General features: G+C 40.4%; 2 protein-coding genes across 9 annotated transcripts; one reads left to right on the top strand and one right to left on the bottom strand.

Annotated features, from left to right (window-relative positions):
- Window positions 1-239: 239 nt before the first annotated feature.
- On the bottom strand, window positions 240-5,888 carry rln3a (relaxin 3a). Of its 2 annotated transcripts, XM_044050242.1 has the most exons (3): window positions 5,850-5,888; window positions 1,581-1,731; window positions 240-902 (listed from the first exon to the last, which is right to left on the bottom strand). In XM_044050242.1, exons 2-3 carry the CDS (start codon window positions 1,684-1,686, stop codon window positions 622-624), a joined length of 387 nt encoding a protein of 128 aa, XP_043906177.1. In that variant the 5' UTR covers window positions 1,687-1,731; window positions 5,850-5,888; the 3' UTR covers window positions 240-621. The 2 variants fall into 2 exon arrangements, with proteins under 2 accessions (XP_043906177.1, XP_043906176.1); XM_044050241.1 differs by lacking the exon at window positions 5,850-5,888 and having other exon boundaries at window positions 1,581-2,243.
- On the top strand, window positions 4,308-20,913 carry rfx1a (regulatory factor X, 1a (influences HLA class II expression)). Of its 7 annotated transcripts, none has more exons than XM_044050226.1 (18): window positions 4,308-4,440; window positions 8,070-8,444; window positions 8,784-8,893; window positions 8,988-9,086; window positions 9,833-9,927; window positions 10,033-10,456; window positions 11,143-11,324; window positions 12,027-12,146; window positions 12,359-12,492; window positions 12,839-12,957; window positions 13,404-13,510; window positions 13,594-13,745; window positions 14,441-14,538; window positions 15,403-15,552; window positions 16,338-16,546; window positions 17,781-17,934; window positions 18,021-18,066; window positions 18,593-20,913. In XM_044050226.1, exons 2-18 carry the CDS (start codon window positions 8,090-8,092, stop codon window positions 18,751-18,753), a joined length of 2,715 nt encoding a protein of 904 aa, XP_043906161.1. In that variant the 5' UTR covers window positions 4,308-4,440; window positions 8,070-8,089; the 3' UTR covers window positions 18,754-20,913. The 7 variants fall into 7 exon arrangements, with proteins under 7 accessions (XP_043906161.1, XP_043906163.1, XP_043906166.1 ...); XM_044050228.1 differs by having other exon boundaries at window positions 4,308-4,467; window positions 8,991-9,086; XM_044050231.1 differs by having other exon boundaries at window positions 4,308-4,467; window positions 10,033-10,405; window positions 11,149-11,324.
- The last annotated feature ends 159 nt before the right edge of the window (window positions 20,914-21,072 follow it).

Raw genomic sequence — 21,072 nt, 5'->3', positions numbered from 1 at the left:
CTAAAATCAATAAAACCAGGTCTTAATGCTGTTAAAGTTGTGTGGACCAGCCCTAAATGTCCCCACAAAACTATGATTACTACTGGTCTAATCCTGATCCTGACACTAACCTTAACCAAAGACTAACCTCAGACTAATTTAAACATGCAAAGTATAATAAAACAAGCAAAGTCATTAATATTTTTTTTATTATGAGTCTATCACTTAGTTTGAAACCAATAAAAAAAAGTCAAGTTACTTACAATTATAAAACAATACATTTTTAGACATTGACATAACAAAGCCTTTCATTACCTTGAGTTCTCAGACAGTAATGCAAAACTCTAAATAAAAAATAAAATAAATGTGTGTATAATAGAGGCTGGGACAGTTGAGACAGAATACTTGAGGATGTTCATTACAAAGTTTGGAATGCATTTTAATAGCAGAAATATGTAAATATTTTGAGCACATGGCAGCCCTTTCCATATACTTCATAGACACTACAAATAACAACGCATTTTCATTTTTAACAAAAAAAGACAGTGGTTATGAAATCATATAAAATATCATTTGATTCAGGAGAACTGAAAAATGTCCGTTTATATATTAATACGCTGTGCCATGTTTTCACTCAGACTCTCAGCAAAGGGAGCTGATCTCACTCTTGCTGCAGCCCCACTTGCAGCAGGCGTTGGACAGACCCACCACCACATCCCGGCCCTTGCGGTCAGCCTTTCTCAGGGCTTCCAGGATCTCTTCGGTGATGAAGGAGCGTGTCGGTCTGCTAAACGTTCCTTCCTGGTTGTCTCTTGTTGCGAATCTTAGGTCCCTGTTCCTCTGCAGAAGACTTTCCAGTGAGTTTTGACCAAAGCCTTCCGAGGACTCGTCCTGATGGGAGCTAAATGGGTCTTCTGGAACATCTGCATCAACCAAGTTTACCAGTTAATTTACAACAACATTAACAATGGATGTAACATAACACAGAGATGTTTTAAGGAGAAATTCAGCTCTTGGATATCACCATAAATCCTGGCTCAGCCAACCATACTGAATATAGGACTATTCTAGATAATTTTGCATTTCAGTTACATTTTTATATTTATTTTACTCCGCTGAAGTTATGATTGGTCCCATGCATCACCACTGCATTGTGGACACACACAACTAAAGCCAACAAGTCTAGTGAAATTAAATGTGTCATAACATTACATAACGTTTCTTGTTTTTTTTAAAGAAAAAACAAGAAAGACAATGCTGACTTGGATAACATCATTGAAATACAGTTTCTTTTGCATTTCCAGTACATTCCTGTTTCCTCCTGAAACATCAACAGTCTCATGTAAACTGTGGCCAAGTTAAAGGTGGGAGTTCTCCATTTTCAACATGCACTATAACACAACATTGATGTGAGTGTGTTTCATTCCTGGGCACAGAGCATAATCATTATTATTATTATTATTATTATTATTTTAAATAGAATAAAAATGACTGCATCCCATAAAATGAACAAGAGCATATTAAAACATGTATCAAGTCAGCGCATGAAACCATAACTGATGTCGACAAAGGTGGTGAAGATGTGGCACCTTCCGTCTCACCTGCACTCCTGAGTGATCGTCTCCATCGCGAGCCCCCACAAGTAAAGATGACTGCCCGGATGAACTCACGGCCACAGAGCTTCACCCCATACGCTGGGTCCTCCATGGGCTGGACCCCGGCCACCAGCAGGCACACAGCAAGCACCGCAGCCTTCCACATAGTATCCCAAGGAAATGAGGTAAGCAAGAAGTGATTAAAAAATAACAAAATGTTTTGTTTGCCTCAAGCAACACCAAGCTTTCTGTCAACCCTGTTTGCGAGAGCTGTGCTTCTCTGGGTGACCCAGGCGTGGTTTATAAAGGGGACTGGAGCCCTGCAAGGGAGTCATACATACTGCGTATGCAGGCCTTCTCTGGGAGAAGAACTGATTTCAAAAAAAGATACAGATGGTAACCTTTATGGAGACAAAAAACTGACCAAAGGTGGTATAATTAACAAATTATGTTAGAGGCCTCAATGGTGTTGCAGCATATCAAGCACTTTTGGCATGTGTATGTCCTTCATATCAGATTTCATTTGTTAAACAGTGTTCGATGCTGAGTATAGTATTGGCTGTGAACATGGAGAGAGTAATGTGGTTAAAATGTCAGACAAATTGTGTAAGAGTTACAGTATGTGTCAGAATCTAATGAGCAAATTAAGAAAATATTTTCTAATTAATAATTAAAATAATTTGTATATTTTTCCTATATAGAAACATAGGTTGCAAATATATAAATGCTCTTGTACTGAGTCGATTTTACAAGTTGTAAAAAATAAAGTAAAATGATTAACTTGCTGTCGTGGTCATGGATGCATGGATACCTACAAAGTTGAATCCAAAAAGTATCAATCAAAAAATCTTTCAGCTGGTCAATGAAGGAACCAAAAAAAAAGCATTATGGTGTTTTAAAGAATAAAAATCACACAAAATATGGTGAAGTGACACTGCCTGAAAACATGCAACAGACCTTTCAAGCCTAATTATGCATGTTGCTATGAATTCCCTTGATAAGATTTAACACTCACAGACACCACTACACAGATATTATTTAGCCATTGTGATCGCTTTTGTAATTATTTATATCAGTGTTGCCATTTTCGTTCCTCACATGACCTTGGATAGCTTCCATGGCCACAATTCTCCTTTTCTCTAGAAAATTGCTCACTCTGTCCTCTCTCTTCCAAAAGGTGAATTGATACAGGACCAGTGACATTTTCAGAGTCAGATAACATTGAAGTCTTATGACGAGTCACACTAAAATAAAGCTCATTTTTATCTTTGTATCCACATAGTCAAAGGTCGTTCGTTTGGGGAATTACAATGGTGATGATGAATTTGTAATTAGTATGACGATAACATGCAAACAAAATGGCATTTCAGGAGAGTGTTTCACCCTGACACCCATCACCATGTGTCATAGACGCAACCTCTGGAGGCCAAAAATGCTATGAACCAAATTATAAACATTGTGGATAAAACCGTATAATTTAATTCTAACAACTTTTTTTCTAAAGAAGTAAATTAATTATTATTACAAATAACATTTTCGGCTAATGACTCTTCTGGATTTGGTGAAACAGGGTTTGCTATTTACATTTTTGACAAGAGTAACCAGACAGATGTAGCAAATACATACACTTTGTACCTGTACTGGTCAATTTTGGTATCGTTACCAATTCCTTTTGTCTTTCAGCTGTTTCCTCTCTAGGGGTCGCAACAGTGGATGATTTGCCGGATGTCCTTTCTGACATGTATCCGGGCTTGGGTCCAGTTAACAATGAACAATGGGGAATTGGGTTCCTTTGTTATTGTTACAATGACAAATTAAAATCAGGATAAGCACAAATTGGTTTTCTTTAGTTGTTTTTTTATTACAAACAAAAACATGCAGAACCGTCTGTTAGTACTTTAAATTAATTTTGTGTGCAAACAGATGTAGAAGAAAGAGAAAATCGAGACTCTTTTTTAGCTGTGTCAGAACCTGTCAGCAGCAACCGGTGTAGCCTCTTTTTGATTGTCAAAAAGTTACGAAATGTTACTGCAAAAACAAGTTACTTAACAAACAAAAAAAAACCCACATCACTTTAGTTACCAAAATGTTGTGATGTCATGAAAAAATGTAACAAAGGATTTATATTTTTAGTGATTGCGAAAAACAAGAATCTCTGCTTAAATAAAATCATTATAAATCATGATGTCCTGGGATTAGAGGAAGAAGAAGATTTCTCCTTGTGGGGCTTCAAAATAAATCACTGGAGGGTCGCAGGAAGATCACAGGGGGGATCACCAGTCCATCACAGGGTCACATAGAGACAAACAACCATTCTCTCTCACACTTACACCTACAGTCTATTTAGAGTGTCCAATTCATCTAATCCCCATATTGCATGTTTATGGACTGTAGGAGGAAACCAGAGAACCCAGAGAATACCCATGCACACAAGGGGAGAACATCCAAACGCCATGCAGAAAGGCCCTTGTTCCGACCAGGTCACGAACCTGCAAAGGCCAGAGTGCTAACCAATACTACGATTATCCAGATGATGAACATTTGTCAACTTTAATATCTTATATTGTCCCATCCCTATAATTCAATGTTTATAATGGGCAGGAATTTTCCACAAATGGGCGTGGGGCGCTTTGTAGTAAAAAAAAAAAGAAGGAGATCGTTGCTCCTGTAGCTTTAAGACAATTTGGCATCGCTCAGCCAATCAGAGCAACGACGGGGGAGGGAAGGGAGCGGGTGGGTAGCAACAGTTGCCCTGGTGAGGACGAAGCGCCATAGCCACGGTAGCCCTGGCGACAAGAACCAAGCAACGAGAATCAACAACAACAACAACTGAATCGCCTCAAAAACAAAAGAAGACAATTTACCGGTGGGAAACACACACGTGGAACCAGAGGTGACGCTCTCAACACACAGGAAACATTTTATGTCCGTTAATAGCTCATCTATAATGTGCTATTGCTTTGCCCCCCTTGTTGTTTCAGTAGCCATAACAGGCAACTGCCTTCCAGTGTTAGCTAAGGTTAGCATTCCAAGCTAGCATTCGTAACGTTAAGCAGCCGATTCTCTTTCTTGAATGGCGTAGTGTGAGTCCGTTTCTCATTCGAGTGACAGCGAACCGTGCCTGCCATGACGACGCAGCCACAGATGCATACTCAAGTAGGCCGTTGTTATGGCGATGTCAAATGCAAAGGTACAAAATGGCGCTTGTTGTAGAGACCAGTTAGCTTCTTTCCAGTGTTACCTCACCAGATAGCAATAGTAATAATGATGTCACGGTGGGCTTGTGCTCGCTGCTGCTTACACTGAACACGAAGAGATGTCAAGAACGGACGCTCGTCTTGTTAACAGTATTTTACATGGCGGTTTACCGTATATATTTTTTTCAGTGGCAGAATCGACACAAAACCACGGTAGTGTGCACATAACGGTGACGTTAAGTTGAAAGTGCAACTACATTGACAGGTATTTGAGTTATAGCAGAGACAGGGGCAGAGTTGGAGCAACGACTGGCGAGTGAAAGCTCTTTCCTTGAAATGGAAACTAGAGAAAGCTGGGTCAGGTGGCAGACGTTCAACATCAGAGAGGCGTGGCGACGTAGGGCGTTCTGCAGGTGCTTTGTGGGTTCGAGTGAATTGGCCGCCTTTTGTCACATGATCACCTTTATCCGAAGCTTTCTTGTTGCCACGTAACCACTAGTAATAAGTCAAAACACCCTTTTTTGATTTGTAGGCACGGATAATGGGCAATTTCTGCTTTTTCTGCCAAAAACCAAAATTAGAGCCCATCAATCTCCATATTCTGACCATCCAACGCTTTCCAAATGGGTTACCTTTTTAATTTTAGTCAGTGAAGTTCATAATGTGACACATTTCTGTATTCTTAATGTTATTTTTGTTATTGTTCTTTATATTACTTTAACAGATCTTAAAACAATGTTTATTCTGTCATTGTAAAAAAATATATTTATGAAAATGCCAGTTTTAAAGACCCTTGCAACTTATTATAAACTGTGTCTTTTTAGCATTTTACCTCTGTAAAGAAAAATAATATCATGTAGTGTATAAGTAAGGCAATATTTTAATACAAACATGAATTAAAAACACTATACAATGATTTGCAAATCCTGTTTGATCTATATTTAATTGAATACACTTCAAAGACATGATATTTGTTCAAACTAAAGCTTTGGTATTTATTTTTGAATCATTTGAATCAACACGTTCCAAAAAAAGCTAGGACAGGGGCAAAAGACTGGGAAAGTTGAGGAATACTCACAGAACATCTGTTTGGAATATTCCACAAGTGAAGAGGTTAATTCGAAACAGGTGAGTGTCATAATTGGGTATAAAAGAAGCCTCCCTGAAAGGCTGATGTTCACAAGCAAGGGCGGGTTAGGGTCACCACTTTGTGAATAACTGCATGAGCAAATAGTCCAAAAGTTAGTAGTCAGCATTTCTCAATATACAATTGCAAGTAATGTAGGGATTTCATCATCTACAGTCCATAGTACCATCAAGAGAATCCATAGAAATATCTGCACAGGCCGAAATCCAACATTGAATGTCTGTGACCTTCGATCCCTCAGACGTGCTGCATTAAAAGCAGACATCATTCTCTAAAGGATATTACCACGTGGGCTAGGGAACACTTTGGACAACCCTTGTCAGTTAACGCAGTTCATTGCTACATCTACAAGTGTAAGTTAAATCTCTGCCATGCAAAGCAGGGCAAAATATCAACAACACAAAAAATGCAGCTGTCTTCTCTGGGCCTGCTATCACCTGAGATGGCTTGACACAAAGTGGAACAGTGTGCTGTGGTCTGATGAGTCCTGAAATTGTTCTTGGAAATCATGGACGTCGTGTCTTCTGAGCTAGAGGAAAAGGACCATCCAGATTGTTATCAGCTCAATGGTCAAATGTCAGCATCTGTGATGGTATGGGGGGAGTGTGAGTGACCATGGCATGGGTAACTTGCACATCTGTGAAAGCACCATTAACGCTGAAAGAACATATATGTTTTTGGAGCAACATATGCTGCCACCCAAGCAACGTCTTTTTCAGGGACTTCCCTGCTTGTTTCAGCAAGACGATGTCAAGTCACGTGCAGCGTGGCTTCGTTGTAACAGAGTGTGGGTACTAGACTGGCCTGCCTGTAGTGCACACCTGTCTCCCGTTGAATGCATTATGAAGCTCAAAATAAGACGACTGTTGAACAACTGAAATTGTACATCAAGCAAGAATGTGAAAGAATTCCACTTTCAAAGCTTCAACAATCAGTTTCCTCAGTTCCCACACGTTTACTGAGTGTTGTCAAAAGGAAAAGTGATAACATGCCCCTGTCCCAGCTTTTTTGGAACATGTTGCAGGCATCAAAGTCAAAATGAGTGAATATTTGCAAAAATAAACAAAGTTTCAGTTTTAACAATTAAATATCTTGTCTTTGTAGTGTATTCAATTGAATATTGGTTGAAAAGGATTTGCGTATATTTTATGCACATTTTACACAACGTTTCCAACTATCTACTGCAGTACTAATTTCTTCCACATCAATATAACAATCAAGATATATGCATATAATGGATGGATTTCCTAAACACACTTTGGGATATGACATGTATAAAAAACCTTGTGTTTTAACTCAGATGTGTCTCAGATTGTCCATTTAACACGCGCCCGTTGTTTTCTGTCCACAAAGAAGTTCAAAACCACAAAATGAATTAAATTCCTCAACATATACATTTATTGTAATAATTGTCGAATTATAGATAGAATGATTTTTATGTATAAATATGTATAAGTTAATATCAAGTATTAAGTGCTATCTCTTCACAGTTGTGAGTGACACAAAGCATAACAACAAAAAATCCACTGCAACATTAATGCAACGTGGTAAGGCATTCTTATCAAGTTGTGTAGTTCCAATGACATTATAACATTGTATATGAAAGGCCATATGTCATAGGATCATATTACAAGTAACGAGACACCAACATACTTGTTCTCGCCATTGCTCATCCCCTGCACATTAGCCATACCATCAACAAGTCAGCCACAGTGTTGCTCAGATGTGAACGGTTGACTGCAAACTGATTCTTCAGATCTTATTTTAGAAATAGAACAAGCACCATTTGCCTCGTTTCATTTCACAACTTTGAGTTGTGTTTCCAAAATCTTAGTGAATGATTTTGTACTTCAATACGCCTACACCTTTTAAAAGTAATATTTTACTAAAACGTGTGATTTATTAAATCTGAATCCTTATCGTGTGTCCTTAACCAAAATGTAGAAGTGTACACCTCTTTTGCTCTCTGTGCCTAATGTGTTATGATTGTACAGTAGCGTTAGTAAGTAAAGAGTAAGCAACTCTTTACTGTTTTTACCAAAGATAACCTGGAAACTTTACTGTATATTTATCAATGTTAATCCTGGGTTGAACAATAATATTTACTTGATAGATAATTTGTCTCTTTTAAATAATTTGTCTTTTTTATAGGGTGATTCCCAGCTCTCATAATGGCCACCTCAGGCTATGTGGGTGAGATCCAGCCAGCAGCGCAATCCCAAGGAACTACTGTCACTGTCATATCAGGGCAAACCAGCTCCACCACTGCAACTGCGCCTCAATTCCTGGCTGAGATTCAGACTGCTGTGGCTACTCCTACGGTTGTCACACCCACATGCCAATCTGCACCCACTGAACAAGCCTCGTCCATTGCTGCTCAGAAGTCTGCAGCTGGTGGTCAAGCTCAGTCCACAGCGCAGGCCCAGGCAGCTCAGACTCAGTATGTGACTGCAGAAATCCAGAGCTCCCCATCACAGTCTGGAAATGCCCAAAGCACTCCTCAGTACATTGTTGTTACAGTCACAGGTACTATGATATTTCTTTAACACTAACATAGACTTTTGCAATTAGAAACACACAAAAGGACAATCTATTCTCTACGACTCAAATGTCTACTAGTGACCTTTTGTCATTTTAAACGTTTTCAATTGTAATCGTAGCTGTATCACTGAATGGCTACAAGAGATTATTTCTGTGGAGAACGTTAACATGTTACACTTCATTAGCCCCTGTTTTAAAGATAAATCCTCAGCTACCATGCTTATGAAAGTTGTGGTGCATTTACAGGCGGCTTATCCACTTCATGAAAACAAAATAGTCACGTCGTCAGTTTTTACGTATTTACATTCGCTCTTTGTCCTTCAGAGGGCTCCCTTCACTCAAGTGACAGTGTGTCGGACTCTAGTCCACCTCCAGCTGTGGTGCAGACAGGAGTTCCAACACAAGTTGTTCAGCAGGTACAGACGGCTCAACAGGTAATCGACACTCACCAAAGCGCATACACACAGACAAGCACAACGTGAAATTGCTGTTTCCTTGACTCTTAAAACAATGTGGTCTTTATCTCAGCAGAGGTCTGTGGTGCAGGCCACCTCTCAGATAGCTAAGACCGAGCCAGGAACCCAGCTCAGTGTCACCAGTCTACAGCCTGTTCACATCAGTCAGGATGTAAGTAAAAAAACCCAGCTATATAACATCTGTACATTTTGGCTTGCCAATTGATAGCTTTTCAAATCTGTGGTCGAATCTGCCTCTGTTGGCTTCCATCTCCTTATTACTACAGAGTCAACAGCGTTAGCCAGGGATGAAAATCTACAAGAATGGCAGGTATATGTGATAGGACAGCTAAGGTGCATGATGTGGACATCAGCATATGACATAAGAGACTTCAGATGCAAGTCCCTCTACTTCCCCATGGATCTCCTGCACTATAACCAGTCACTGGTAGGGAAAGAGACACAAGCCTACACTGCATTCACCAGTTCAGCCCCAGATCAGCCACCACTGCAAGTTACAACTACTGTAACAACTTTTCAAGTGGGTCAGGGACTTAAGGGAGACAATTTCAGAGGAGCTATGGGAGCAGAGAATCTGCCTGTAACCAGGACAGTTTATTTTTTTATTTTTTTTAGAAAGTCCGTGAAAGCTGCTTTGATGCAACAATGATGACACAGTTCATATGAGCTAGTGACATAAATGGATGGATTGATAAATGACCGTTTTTTTAAGCAGGGAAAACCAGCTGAGAGCAGGGCTGTCATTCACTATGCCCTGCAAATACCACATACACATTATCCAGGGTTTTTGCAAAGGATATGTAAAAGGTTGACATTGTACAAAATACAAATGACACAAGTGTGAAACACATGCAAGTCAATGTTTTATCTGTGTTTGTGTGCGTGTGCACTCCTCAGGTCCAGCAGCTCACACCAGTGCCAGTCCAACATGTTTACACCAATCAAGTGCAGTACGTCGAGGGAGGAGACACCAACTACACCACCAGCACCATGTTAGAATACAAGGCTACCTTCAATTACTAACAAACATATAGAACATTTACATTTTTTGTATAGCTCATAGTTTTCTAACAGATCTTTCCATTTCTTTTTTCTAGTCGCTCCAGCACCTTCCCTTACACTGACACACCTCTGTACACCCAAACCACAGCTGCCCAGTATTATGAAGGTCAGCCAACATCAGGCTCACAGGCTTCTACCCCCGGCACTCCTCTAACGGTCTCTGTGACCACTGGCACGACGGGGGGCGTGTCCATGTTTGTGGCCCAGCCTACAAGTGCTGCCGGGGGAGGGGCCACAGTGGTGACCACGGGGGGCACCACCAACGGGGCAGGGGATGGGGCAGGCACCAATGGTGGCACAGCAGGCAGCTATGTGATCCAGGGGGGTTACATGTTGGGCGGCAGCAGTGGAGGGGCAGCCGGCAACAGTCAGAACTACTCACACACTGCCCGCGCCTCCCCAGCCACTGTGAGTATTACAGAGGGCGAGGAGAGTAGCGTGCCGTCGGCAGACAAGAAGGTATGCAGAGGCGCCAAGCGCAGGACTTTCTTCTCGTTTTGTTCTCATCCACACAACTCTTTGGTGGCGCACACCAACACGATATCATAGTTGAGTTCTGTCAAGTGGAAAACACAATTAAAAATACGATGAATCATATTAGAGACAACAAAATCCAAACGGTGCTGATATAATGCGATGCCATTATTGAACACAATGAGACTTGCTGTCATATACAGGATTTTTAACTGTGATTTCCTCCTCATAGAAAACAAAACCATGACTTCATCATGTTCATATCATGCATGTGACAAGGGGCATTTTCGTATGTGCCTGAAATGCCCCAGGATTGTATTGTCCATCTGAAATTCACATAAAAATGGGATGTTTGCCAAACCTAGGTTATCTACCATCAGTATACCAGGTCATTTATTCATTGCATACCAAAGTTGTATGCCACGGCACGCAAACAAATGTATTTGTGTTCATTCCTGAATGATTGAAACTGTATATTTGAATGGATTATTCCGTGCTTGTGTTATGGAATTGATGAAAAAAGCTGTGTGTGCATGCACTTTGTATTAAGTGTGTTTGTGAAAGCGCACATGGTATATACAGTATATGTTAAGGTGTGTTTTGCCTTTATGTATCTAGTATCTTTGCTAACTGCACCAGCTCTGTATGTATTTTCATTGCCTGTGTGTCAGGTACAGTGGTTGCTGGACAACTATGAGACAGCTGAAGGAGTGAGTCTGCCACGTTCCACCCTCTACTGTCACTATCTGCTGCACTGTCAGGAGCAGAAACTCGAGCCCGTTAATGCTGCCTCTTTCGGGAAACTGATTAGATCTGTGTTCATGGGGCTACGTACGCGACGCCTCGGCACACGGTAAGATGGGTTGCCAGAAACAAATGTATCTACAAGTTCCTGGAGCGATATTGTTTTGCTTTCCATTTGTCTCATAGACACAATCTGTATGCACCTAATTCATATAGATATAGACCTCAATTAGTGCACACCTGCAATGTTTTCCTACAGGAGAATAAGGGAGATGTGTCCAGGAATAGCTCCAGTGCTCGTTTGAGCTTTGCAAAGTGTTTAGATAATGTAGGAAAAAATGTGTGTCGAGATGACGACAGGCAGAATGTGTGTGGGTGAGTGAGTTTGACGAAGGTGTAGAGACAAGGCAAGGCAAGTTTATTTGTATAGCGCCATTCATAGTGCTTTACAGGAGCAAGTAAATACATTGAAAATTAAAACAAAATCTAATTAAAAATAAAAACAATTTAAAACATTAAAAATGTTTAAATCAAGCAGACAAGCAGTTTGCCCTCCCTTTTTTGTCCTTGATGTGAAAATTAAATAAGTCACAAGACTGACTTTTTAGAAAAGTGTGCTTTTATGTGTTCAAGTAAGGTCCACTTTATTTTGTTTTGTTATTGTGTTTTATGTATTTTGGATGAAAGATTTAAAAGAAAATCATTTTATATCGGTCTGCACTGAGATGATGAAAGTATTGTGTTCACATCATACATACAACATACATGGCAGATTCACATATTCAAAATGTGTTTTGCCTGTCCATGACAGGGGTAATTCAAAGTACCACTACTATGGACTGAGGATCAAGGCTGGCTCATCTCTTCTTCGTCTGATGGAAGACCAGCAACATCTGGCCATGAGGCAGCAGCCCTTCTCGCAGAAACAGAGGTACACGCACAAACCTTTGCACACACCTCATTACACCACTGTATCCATTTCTCTGCTTTCCATCTTTGCATCTGTATCCATTTTGTATACAGCTTGTGTCTCTCACTACTTTCAAGCAAATATTACATGATACAATGCCATCATGTTTGTCTTGAACCAGAATCATTTAAACTTGCCTGTCCTGTGCACACAAAACCTCTTGTTCCCACCAGGTTGAAACCTGTGCATAAAGTGGAAGGAATGACCAATGGCACAGCGTCAGGAGCCGGCCAACAGCAGCAACAGCAGCAGGGGTCAGGGCATGTGGACATCAGCACCCAGGTTCAGCAGTACCAGCAGTTCCTAGGTGGGTTCAGTGACCAAATACCGTAGATGTACTGTAGGTATGGAAGTAATGGTTTGATAATGCTGATAATGCTGATGCTATGATGGTACATCATTGTGGAAAGGAATTCACACATGTAATACAATTATTATATTAAAGGATTATTCTAAATGACTATCTAGTTTCAGGGTTCATATACAGTATGAGCTTGAAATCCTCGAAAGTGCTTGAACCTTTGTGTATGTATGCATAGATTTATGACTACTGTAAGGTACAGGAAAGCATAAACATGGGCCTTAAAAGTGCTTGGATTTGTCCTTGGAAAAGGTGCATGAACTCTGTATATTGTATTTTTTTTGTGTTCCAGATGCGTCCAGAGCTCTCCCAGAGTTCACAGACATTGACCTCCAGGGGAAGTCTCTGCCAGAGGGAATCGAACTGGAGCACATAAAGAGCTTTCAGCTGCTGTACAGAGAACACTGTGAGGTAACTAGTCGACTGGCACCACTGCATATTTATGAGGTTGAATTTTTCTCTTCTTCTGCCATTGGGTTAACAGAGGGGTAATAGAAATAGAACTACAGCATGCAAACCTCCACAAAGTCTGCTCGGTTTGTCATAGTGTCAAAACACTCCCCAGTTAAAAACTGTTCTTAAAAAAGAAATCCTGAATCCTGGATTATTTTCCATATCAACACCAAAATATACAAATTTTCTTACCGCAGCCTACATCCACCACAGCCTACATTTTTTTAATATAAATATAACCATATTGGAAGTTTGGGGAAACATCAGGTTTAAAGTATTTCATCTTAGTACAGTCCATGAATACATAATTCCTAATTCTAATTAAATTTTCCTCATAGTGTGTCAGTCCAGCTGATGTCCCTATAATTGGTACATGCTCAGATACATTTACCACGCTCTTTCAGGCCATTCTGGACGTGATGGTCAACTTGCAGTTTACCCTGGTGGAGACGCTGTGGAAAACCTTCTGGAGGTTCAGCCAGAGTCAGGCTGGAGATGCCACTTTGGCCGTGTGAGTTATTAAGTGACGGAGGCAAACATTAAGAATCCTATTGCAGTACTATTTTTAACACAAACGTGCGTGTGTCTCTGCAGTCATGATGAGTCAGAGAAGCGTCTGCCTAAGTCCTGCCTGGTGTTGCTGTGCAAGTACGAGCCCGTGCTTCGCTGGAGCCGTGACTGTGACAACAGTCTGTACCAGGGCCTGGTAGAGATCCTCATCCCTGATGTCCTCAGACCCATCCCCAGTAAGATCCTGCAATAAGTTTCAATATATAGAAAACACATCGAGCTTCCAGCTCCAAAAGTGACCACAAGAAAAAACATAATATTTTTTTAATAATGAACTATGGGTAATATACATCCCCAAGAATCAAATGAGGGTTTGAAAACGAGCTGGTGCATCTCACAGGGTTCACCCTCTCATACATTTCCGAACAAACAAACAAAGAAAAAAGAACGGCATGCTGCATCCTGATTAATGAAGGATTTTACTGGACGTAAGATGCTCAGTATTTTTAGTTACTGAAAGTCCAGACTGAAGGTTTCACTTCTTACTGCTGCATCTCCACGTCAAAAATGATTTAACTGGTAAAACACAGCTTGACAACTTTTGTTAAGAAGAACTTATTTTTAAAAACACATGGAGCTTGATGGAGCTACCTCTGAGTTGTCATCTCATATGTGGATGTTTTTGATGCTCTTTACTTACGGCCTGCTGGAGAAAACTGTTGCCACCCCTGTATTAGATTGAGAGAACAATTCACTATTAATCCTACTTGAATTTTCCTCTTTTTATTACCATTATTGAAACACTTAGACCAATGGATTAGGTTTATAATTGAAGCGCATACACGGTTTCCATACCGATACAGTGCACCCACTGACTGGTCAACTACTGCTACTACCCAGTTTGACATGTTTTTGTCTCTACTTCCTCCAGGTGCCTTAACTCAAGCCATCCGCAACTTTGCCAAGAGCCTGGAGAGCTGGCTGACAAATGCTATGATGAACATCCCAGAAGAAATGGTCCGCATTAAGGTACACGGCTCTTTTTTTTACCTCTTAGCTGGTTCAATGTTATTGAAGCCATACTGGAGCTAATTGTTTTAGGCTCACAGATTAGCCTTTATGAAGGTATGCTGATTTTTTGTTTTTTGTTTTTTGTTTTAGTAAATCATACTTGTTAATAGAAAAGAGTATATTCCGAGCAAATATTGTGTGAAAATACAGGGTCATGTTGATTAATAGAGGATTGAAAATTGGGTGCCAGAATTTAATCCTTTTATGGCATTCAATTAACTTCCTCTGTGTCACCTGATATTGAATTCAATATCAAATTTTAGTATAGTTCGTATATTTGGTATATATGGTATATTTATCTTGCAGCATGTGCTCTGACTGCGATCTAGCCGTGGTTGTCATGACCAGAGACAAAGCTTGTGCGCCAAAGGTGAAGAGAAGACAGGCCGCAAAAAACACCACAAACACACGTTTGTGGTGTTTTTAGATTAGATTAGATTAGATCAGACTCAACTTCATTGTCATTGTGGTGAGTACATGTACAGACAGACAAATTTCAGTTAGCATCTAACCAGAAGTGCAAACACAGTACTGTGGTTGAGTAACAAATAAATAAATAAATAAATGGTGCAAGCTGATGCTTGTTTTGTGAATAAAGATAAGAAGGTGTCAAGAAAGTGATACAACAAATTGAATTAATACTTAATAGTACACGGAATAAGTAGATGAAGATGAAAAAGTATCATTCATAAATCAGTGTCAAAGTCCATATCCATATTCATGTAGACATTTGTTTTAATCAATACCCAGCCCTACTTGTGATGTACAATCAGTGACACACACCCTCACTTCATTAAGGCTTTCCTCACTGTGCTCTCTCAGGTAACTTCAGCCAACGCATTTGCTCAGACACTGCGTCGCTACACCAGTCTGAACCACCTCGCCCAGGCAGCTCGTGCTGTTCTGCAGAACACGGCCCAGATCAACCAGATGCTCTCTGACCTCAACCGTGTCGACTTTGCTAACGTTCAGGTTGGTCTCTAAATGCTGTACACTGTCACCTCACATGATGTTCATTGGTTGTTGCAGAGAGGGGATTTCTGCTGTAGCTTGTGGTTTACATGTTTTTGTTAGTTCATGTGTCAGCCTTTATGTGACTTCCCTCACCAGGAAATGTAAAAAACACAGTTGAGTTGTTTCTCAGAAACACCAATCTTTGGCTGGCAGCTTGTGCCTTTAGTCTTCTGTGTGAAGCATATCCTGTCCAAATTCTCTGCTACTCTGTAAGCCTAATTCACATTACAAGATTTGCAGCCCAATTTTTCATTTGTCATCAAGCACCAGTTCAATGTGCGATCAGTAGTCGCCAATCACTATTCTTGAACTCTATAAAGAGTCCAATCAGAGTCTGTCAACTCCAGCCACCAGGCGCTAGGCAGAAACGTGGAACAGAGATACAACCCCAGTCCATCAGAGAGGAGGTGAAGAAGAAGAAAGGAGAAGGTGTGATACAAAATGTGTAATTTCACACCTTGTTTGTTCTCATGATCAAAGGCCTTAGCACTAGTATACACTATACTAGTTTAAGTTTTTGGCACTTTAAAAGCTAGTAACCCTGAAGTCGTTTAAAGCTTTGGTGAAGATTTTGGAGTCCAGGTTGTCTGTGTGCAAGTGTTTTACATGAGCATGTTTTAATATTGTTAATCTCCATGTTCTGGCTTTTATTGTAACTGTGCCGCCGCTAACTTGGCCCGGTGTCTTTGGTCAATGAGAGCCTCGATCTTAATGGGACTAACCTGGTTAAATCCATCTTTCAGGAGCAGGCGTCGTGGGTGTGCCGGTGTGAAGACCGCGTTGTCCAGCGGCTGGAGCAGGATTTCAAGTTGACCCTGCAGCAGCAGAACTCTCTGGAGCAGTGGGCCGCGTGGCTGGACGGTGTGGTCTCCCAGGTCCTGAAGCCCTACCAGCACAGCCCAGCCTTCCCCAAAGCTGCCAAGCTCTTCCTGCTCAAGTGGTCCTTTTACAGGTGTGATGGGTCATTTGCACGAGATTGCATGCGATGTGAGGGTGATAAAACATTTTTTAATTATCCAACAGATTTAATGTTATATTGCAATATATATATGGCACTTGCCATCTTATTTATATAGTAATCAACTAATAGCTTGGCACTAACAACATATAGGAGATTTTAATTCAGCTTTATAATGTGCAAATTATTCACACCAAAGAATGTTAAACAGATAACCAAGCATGTTTATGTGAAGGTATTACACAGATGGTAGAAAATTGAAAATCTAATTATCGTCACACATTACTTTGGATATAAAATGCAATGATATTACTGATTACTAATAATAATTCTCTTTATCTCTTTATTGCCACACAGTTTCCAAGTTGGACATTGCCTTAGAAATAAGATGAATAATTAAATAATAGTGCCTCCCTATTGCACACGTGCGACCATACTATAAACATCTTGTTAATGTACTGTAATCTAAATTATTACAGATGTAACTGTGGTGGTTTTGTTTCCCTTTGTGGTTTCTCGTTTGTTTTCACTCGTGCTCCTTTTTCTTGCAAACTCTTGTCTCAGATTTCATCTGAAAATGCATTTGATCTCTAGTTTTTTTTGTTTGTTTTTCTCATACAGTGTAAGAAATGTGTGAGGTTCAAGGATGCTGTGTGTGTAAGCGCTGCCGAAGCTCATAAAGACTCTTTTAGTCAGGAACAGTCTTTGCTCCTTTAATAGGCAGAAAAGATTGTGTCCAAGCAATTCCTCCAGAGGAGGAACCAAGGCTTTAATGCTATGAGTCGATGTTCCCCTTTACAAAAACAGAATGAAACTAATTTGTTACCTTGACACATAAATATAATGAAACCCCAACCAGAGTTCTCTTTCTCTAAGTTATGACTAAGTTGTTACGTGGACAGAAAGAGACAAAGACATCTCAGTTGGGCTCTGAGACATTTGAGATTTTCCTCTAATGTTTCATAGAACAAACAATTGTTTCACAAAGAACTAAATCAGCAGATTCATAGATAGATACTGAAAAGAGTCATCCGTTCACGTCACTTAAACTTCACATTTTTAGCTGAAATAAGCTAAACAAATGACTAAGATGGAACATTAAAATCAGCGCTGTGCTCTTGACTCATATTTCTCACAGAGAACCTGTTTGTGGTTAGACCAAACCGTGCCACAGTTACATGATACATGTGTTAACAGTTTCTTCCTTCTGACCATCTCTGCTCTTCAGTTCCATGGTCATCAGAGATTTGACCCTGCGCAGTGCAGCCAGTTTTGGCTCCTTTCACCTGATCCGCCTACTCTACGACGAGTACATGTACTACCTGATAGAGCACAGAGTGGCCCAGGCTAAAGGAGAAACCCCCATTGCTGTCATGGGAGAGGTAACATTTTCTCACAATTACACACACTGAGGTAAACTGCATAAACCGTATTTGCAGTACTAACACTTTCCCTTTTTTGCTATTAGTTTGCGAGTCTGGGCCGGGGTCTAAACCACCTGGATCCCGACAAAGGTATTTCCACTCTGCACCATATCTTTAACCAGTCTTGTATAAAGTACCTTAAAGGGACACTTGAGTAAAAGTACAAGTATGTTCCCAGGAAATGACTTTGGTAGAGGTTAAGTATTAAAGTGAGGAGTTAGGATTGAGCCATGGTAGCTCAGTGGTAGGGCGAGTTGTCTTTCAACTGGAAGGTTGTGTGTCCAATTCCTGGCTCCGCTAGTCTATATGTGTCCTTAAGCAAGACACTTAACCCCATGTTGCAGTGTGTTAATGGGTGAATAACAAAGCTATAGTGTAAAGACTAGAAAAGCTCTATATAAATACGCCATTACCAACTCTTCTTCTTCTTCTGATTTTACTTGGTAGTAACAAGTAACAAAGATAGTTAGAGCAAATGTAGTGGAGTAAAAGTACAAGTTTCTAGAAATATAAATAACAAAGCAAAGTACAGATATGTGAACTTTGAGGAACAAAGTATCGGTATCACGCTTTGAGCATTGTTTGTAAACAACTCCTTTACATTTGTCTATGCCAGAAGAGGAAGAGGAAGAGGAGGAGGAGAGCGACGACGAAGGTCAGGAGCTGTCCCTTCAATCAGACGCGGCCGTGCTGGGAGAGGAGTCTCTGGAGCCGCCTGCTAAGCTGGCCAGAACTGACCAGAGAATCCTCTTCACAGCTGGGCCAGCTGACAACTAATAACACTGCGAGAGAGGTCGCTTCATTTTATTGACCCCCACACACACATACACACACACACACACACATACACACACACACGCACACACAGATGTACAAAGAACACTAATTTATACACTTGACACATGTATATAGATCTTGTAAAAGTGTGTGTGCACACTCTCGCCAACTGTAACTTTCCCACTTGTGTACACACACACACACACACACACGCACGTGTGCACAGTCAAAACAGACATATACAAACATAAGTGCTGCTGCCTGGATGGCACAACTACCTGTTCACATCACTGACTCACTCAAAACAAAATCATTGACATTTCTATAGGATGTGGTTTCAAAAAGCCTGACTGTCACAGTGCAGTGCAAAGAGGAACAGAATTTTAACCCTCCATTGGATGGAAGAAATAACTAAAGCCACGTGTGTGTGTGTGTGTGTGTGTGTGTGTGTAGTTTTTCTGTGTGCGTGTTTGTGTCTCATTGCATTACAAACTGTGGCCTCACTGGCTCCTTATTTAGAATCCCCTGCTCACTCGAAACCCACCTGAAACTGTCACTGCCGTACAAAGTGATCTTGAAAATACTGTGATGTGTGTAAAAAAAAACAAAAAATACCCAAACATTTATTGGTTAGTAGTTCGTGGCTGGATTGAGTTAATTCATTCATATTCATAAAGGGGGAAAACGCATTAGTGAAAGACAGCGTGGGTGTGTGCGCGTGGGTGTGTGTGTGTGTGTGTGTGTGTACATGTGTTTTTTTTGTCTGCTCTGGGTCACACCGCTCTGTTGTAACCTCTGGAGGCTTTTCTAATATGGTGTGTGTGCGTGTGTGTGTGTGTGATGGTGAGTTGTGTCAACTGTAGATATTTTCTAATGCGGTCAAACATTCTTGATTTTGGAGATGTGTAGAGTTCGATTTAATCCTTGTGTAAAAGAAAATTGTTGTTTTGTGTGTTTTTTGGAGTGCCTGTCGCAGCTGCTACACACACACTTGTAAAGATAAAAACTACAGCTGAGGAAGTAGGGCCTCTCATTAGTTGCTGCAACAACAAAAAAAATACCGTCTCTTTTATTGATCACGTGTTTCCATGAGAGAGGTACTGTACTGTGTGTCATAATATTTAAAGTGCTTCATCCCTGTCCATCCAGCAAGTTCCTGTGTTGCCTCATTTTCTGTTTACATATAATTTTTTTCTTGCCTTATTGTTTTTTTCCTTATGTGTGCCAAACCTGTTTTCCTTTGGTCCCGGACCCTTCTGTTTTTAGATTTTCTCTCTATGTTTTAAGGAGGTCTGTGCCTGAGTAAGAACGGCGATATATTCTACTGTATATTTATCCACTATTTTGAATTTCGTTGTCACTAAAGTGAAACTCTCGTGCCGTGTTATGGTGCTGTGTTGTCACACATTGTAATCAGCCTTTGTGTGCGTTATTGAGTTGTGATTGTACTCTTCAGTTACCAGTCCTTTTTTTTCCAATACCTTAAGACGTTTCCACAAACCGACTAAGGCCCTGCCTCTTTGCACATGTTGTCTGATCTCAAATTTTTAAAGACTTATTTGTTGTTGTTTTTTGGGGGTGGAGAGAATGGTGGCGTGCAGGAGTCAGGATTCTCACAGCACTCTGGGTGAAAAGATCTGATTGCTCTCCCTGCACACTTCTCCACCGAGGCTCATCTTCCTGTGTTTTCACTGGCTTTGTTTAGTTTCAAACACCCACATTCTTTAATTATGCTCATCAAAATAGGTTGTTATGAACATTCTGTGATTTCTGTGGGGTTGGGGGGGTTAAGTCTTTAAATAGCTGCAGTGCACATCTTCAGTGGGCCGCACAAGCCTGAAACCAGCACATTGTCCTTTCTATGGAGTCTAATGCTAATGCACAGCTCAGTACATATCACTCCAGTCTTTTCATGTTCTACAGCATATAGAACGGCCATTGTTTACCCAGTAAAAAAAATGTTTAGTCATGTTTTTTTTTGTTTTTTTAATAGTTTATTGTTTCTTATGTACAAAAATTGAGGAAAAAAAATGATGTTCAGTGGCAGTGTTTAATGAATTTGGTCTGCTTTAAGTATGACTGTGCCTTTGGAGGTGGTAGAATGCAATTCAGATGTTTTTAATTTTAAAGATATAAATTAAATAATTTTTAAAATTGCAATTGCAGTCCCTGTACAGTTGTGTTTATATGAACCCATGTGTGTTCTGTGGCTGACTTTTCCTGGTTTCACACACACACACACACACACACACACACACACACACATATAACTGCTTCTGCTGTAATTGACCAAAAACGACAGTGGGACACACAACATAT

The sequence above is a fragment of the Solea senegalensis genome, linkage group LG19, assembly GCF_019176455.1.
Source record: "Solea senegalensis isolate Sse05_10M linkage group LG19, IFAPA_SoseM_1, whole genome shotgun sequence".
Classification (NCBI taxonomy): domain Eukaryota; kingdom Metazoa; phylum Chordata; class Actinopteri; order Pleuronectiformes; family Soleidae; genus Solea; species Solea senegalensis.
Note: the sequence above shows the minus strand (reverse complement) of the source record. Positions and strands in the feature narration are given on the sequence as shown.

Bases quoted from the DNA above. Each gene is read 5' to 3' on its own strand.
- rln3a (XM_044050241.1), bottom strand. From the start codon at position 1,740: ATGTGGAAGGCTGCGGTGCTTGCTGTGTGCCTGCTGGTGGCCGGGGTC. The intron at 903-1,580 runs GTGAGACGGAAG...TGGTTGATGCAG, and splicing joins ACGATCACTCAGGAGTGCAG to ATGTTCCAGAAGACCCATTT.
- rfx1a (XM_044050226.1), top strand. From the start codon at position 8,090: ATGGCCACCTCAGGCTATGTGGGTGAGATCCAGCCAGCAGCGCAATCC. The intron at 8,445-8,783 runs GTACTATGATAT...TTTGTCCTTCAG, and splicing joins CATTGTTGTTACAGTCACAG to AGGGCTCCCTTCACTCAAGT. The intron at 18,067-18,592 runs GTATTTCCACTC...TGTCTATGCCAG, and splicing joins CCACCTGGATCCCGACAAAG to AAGAGGAAGAGGAAGAGGAG.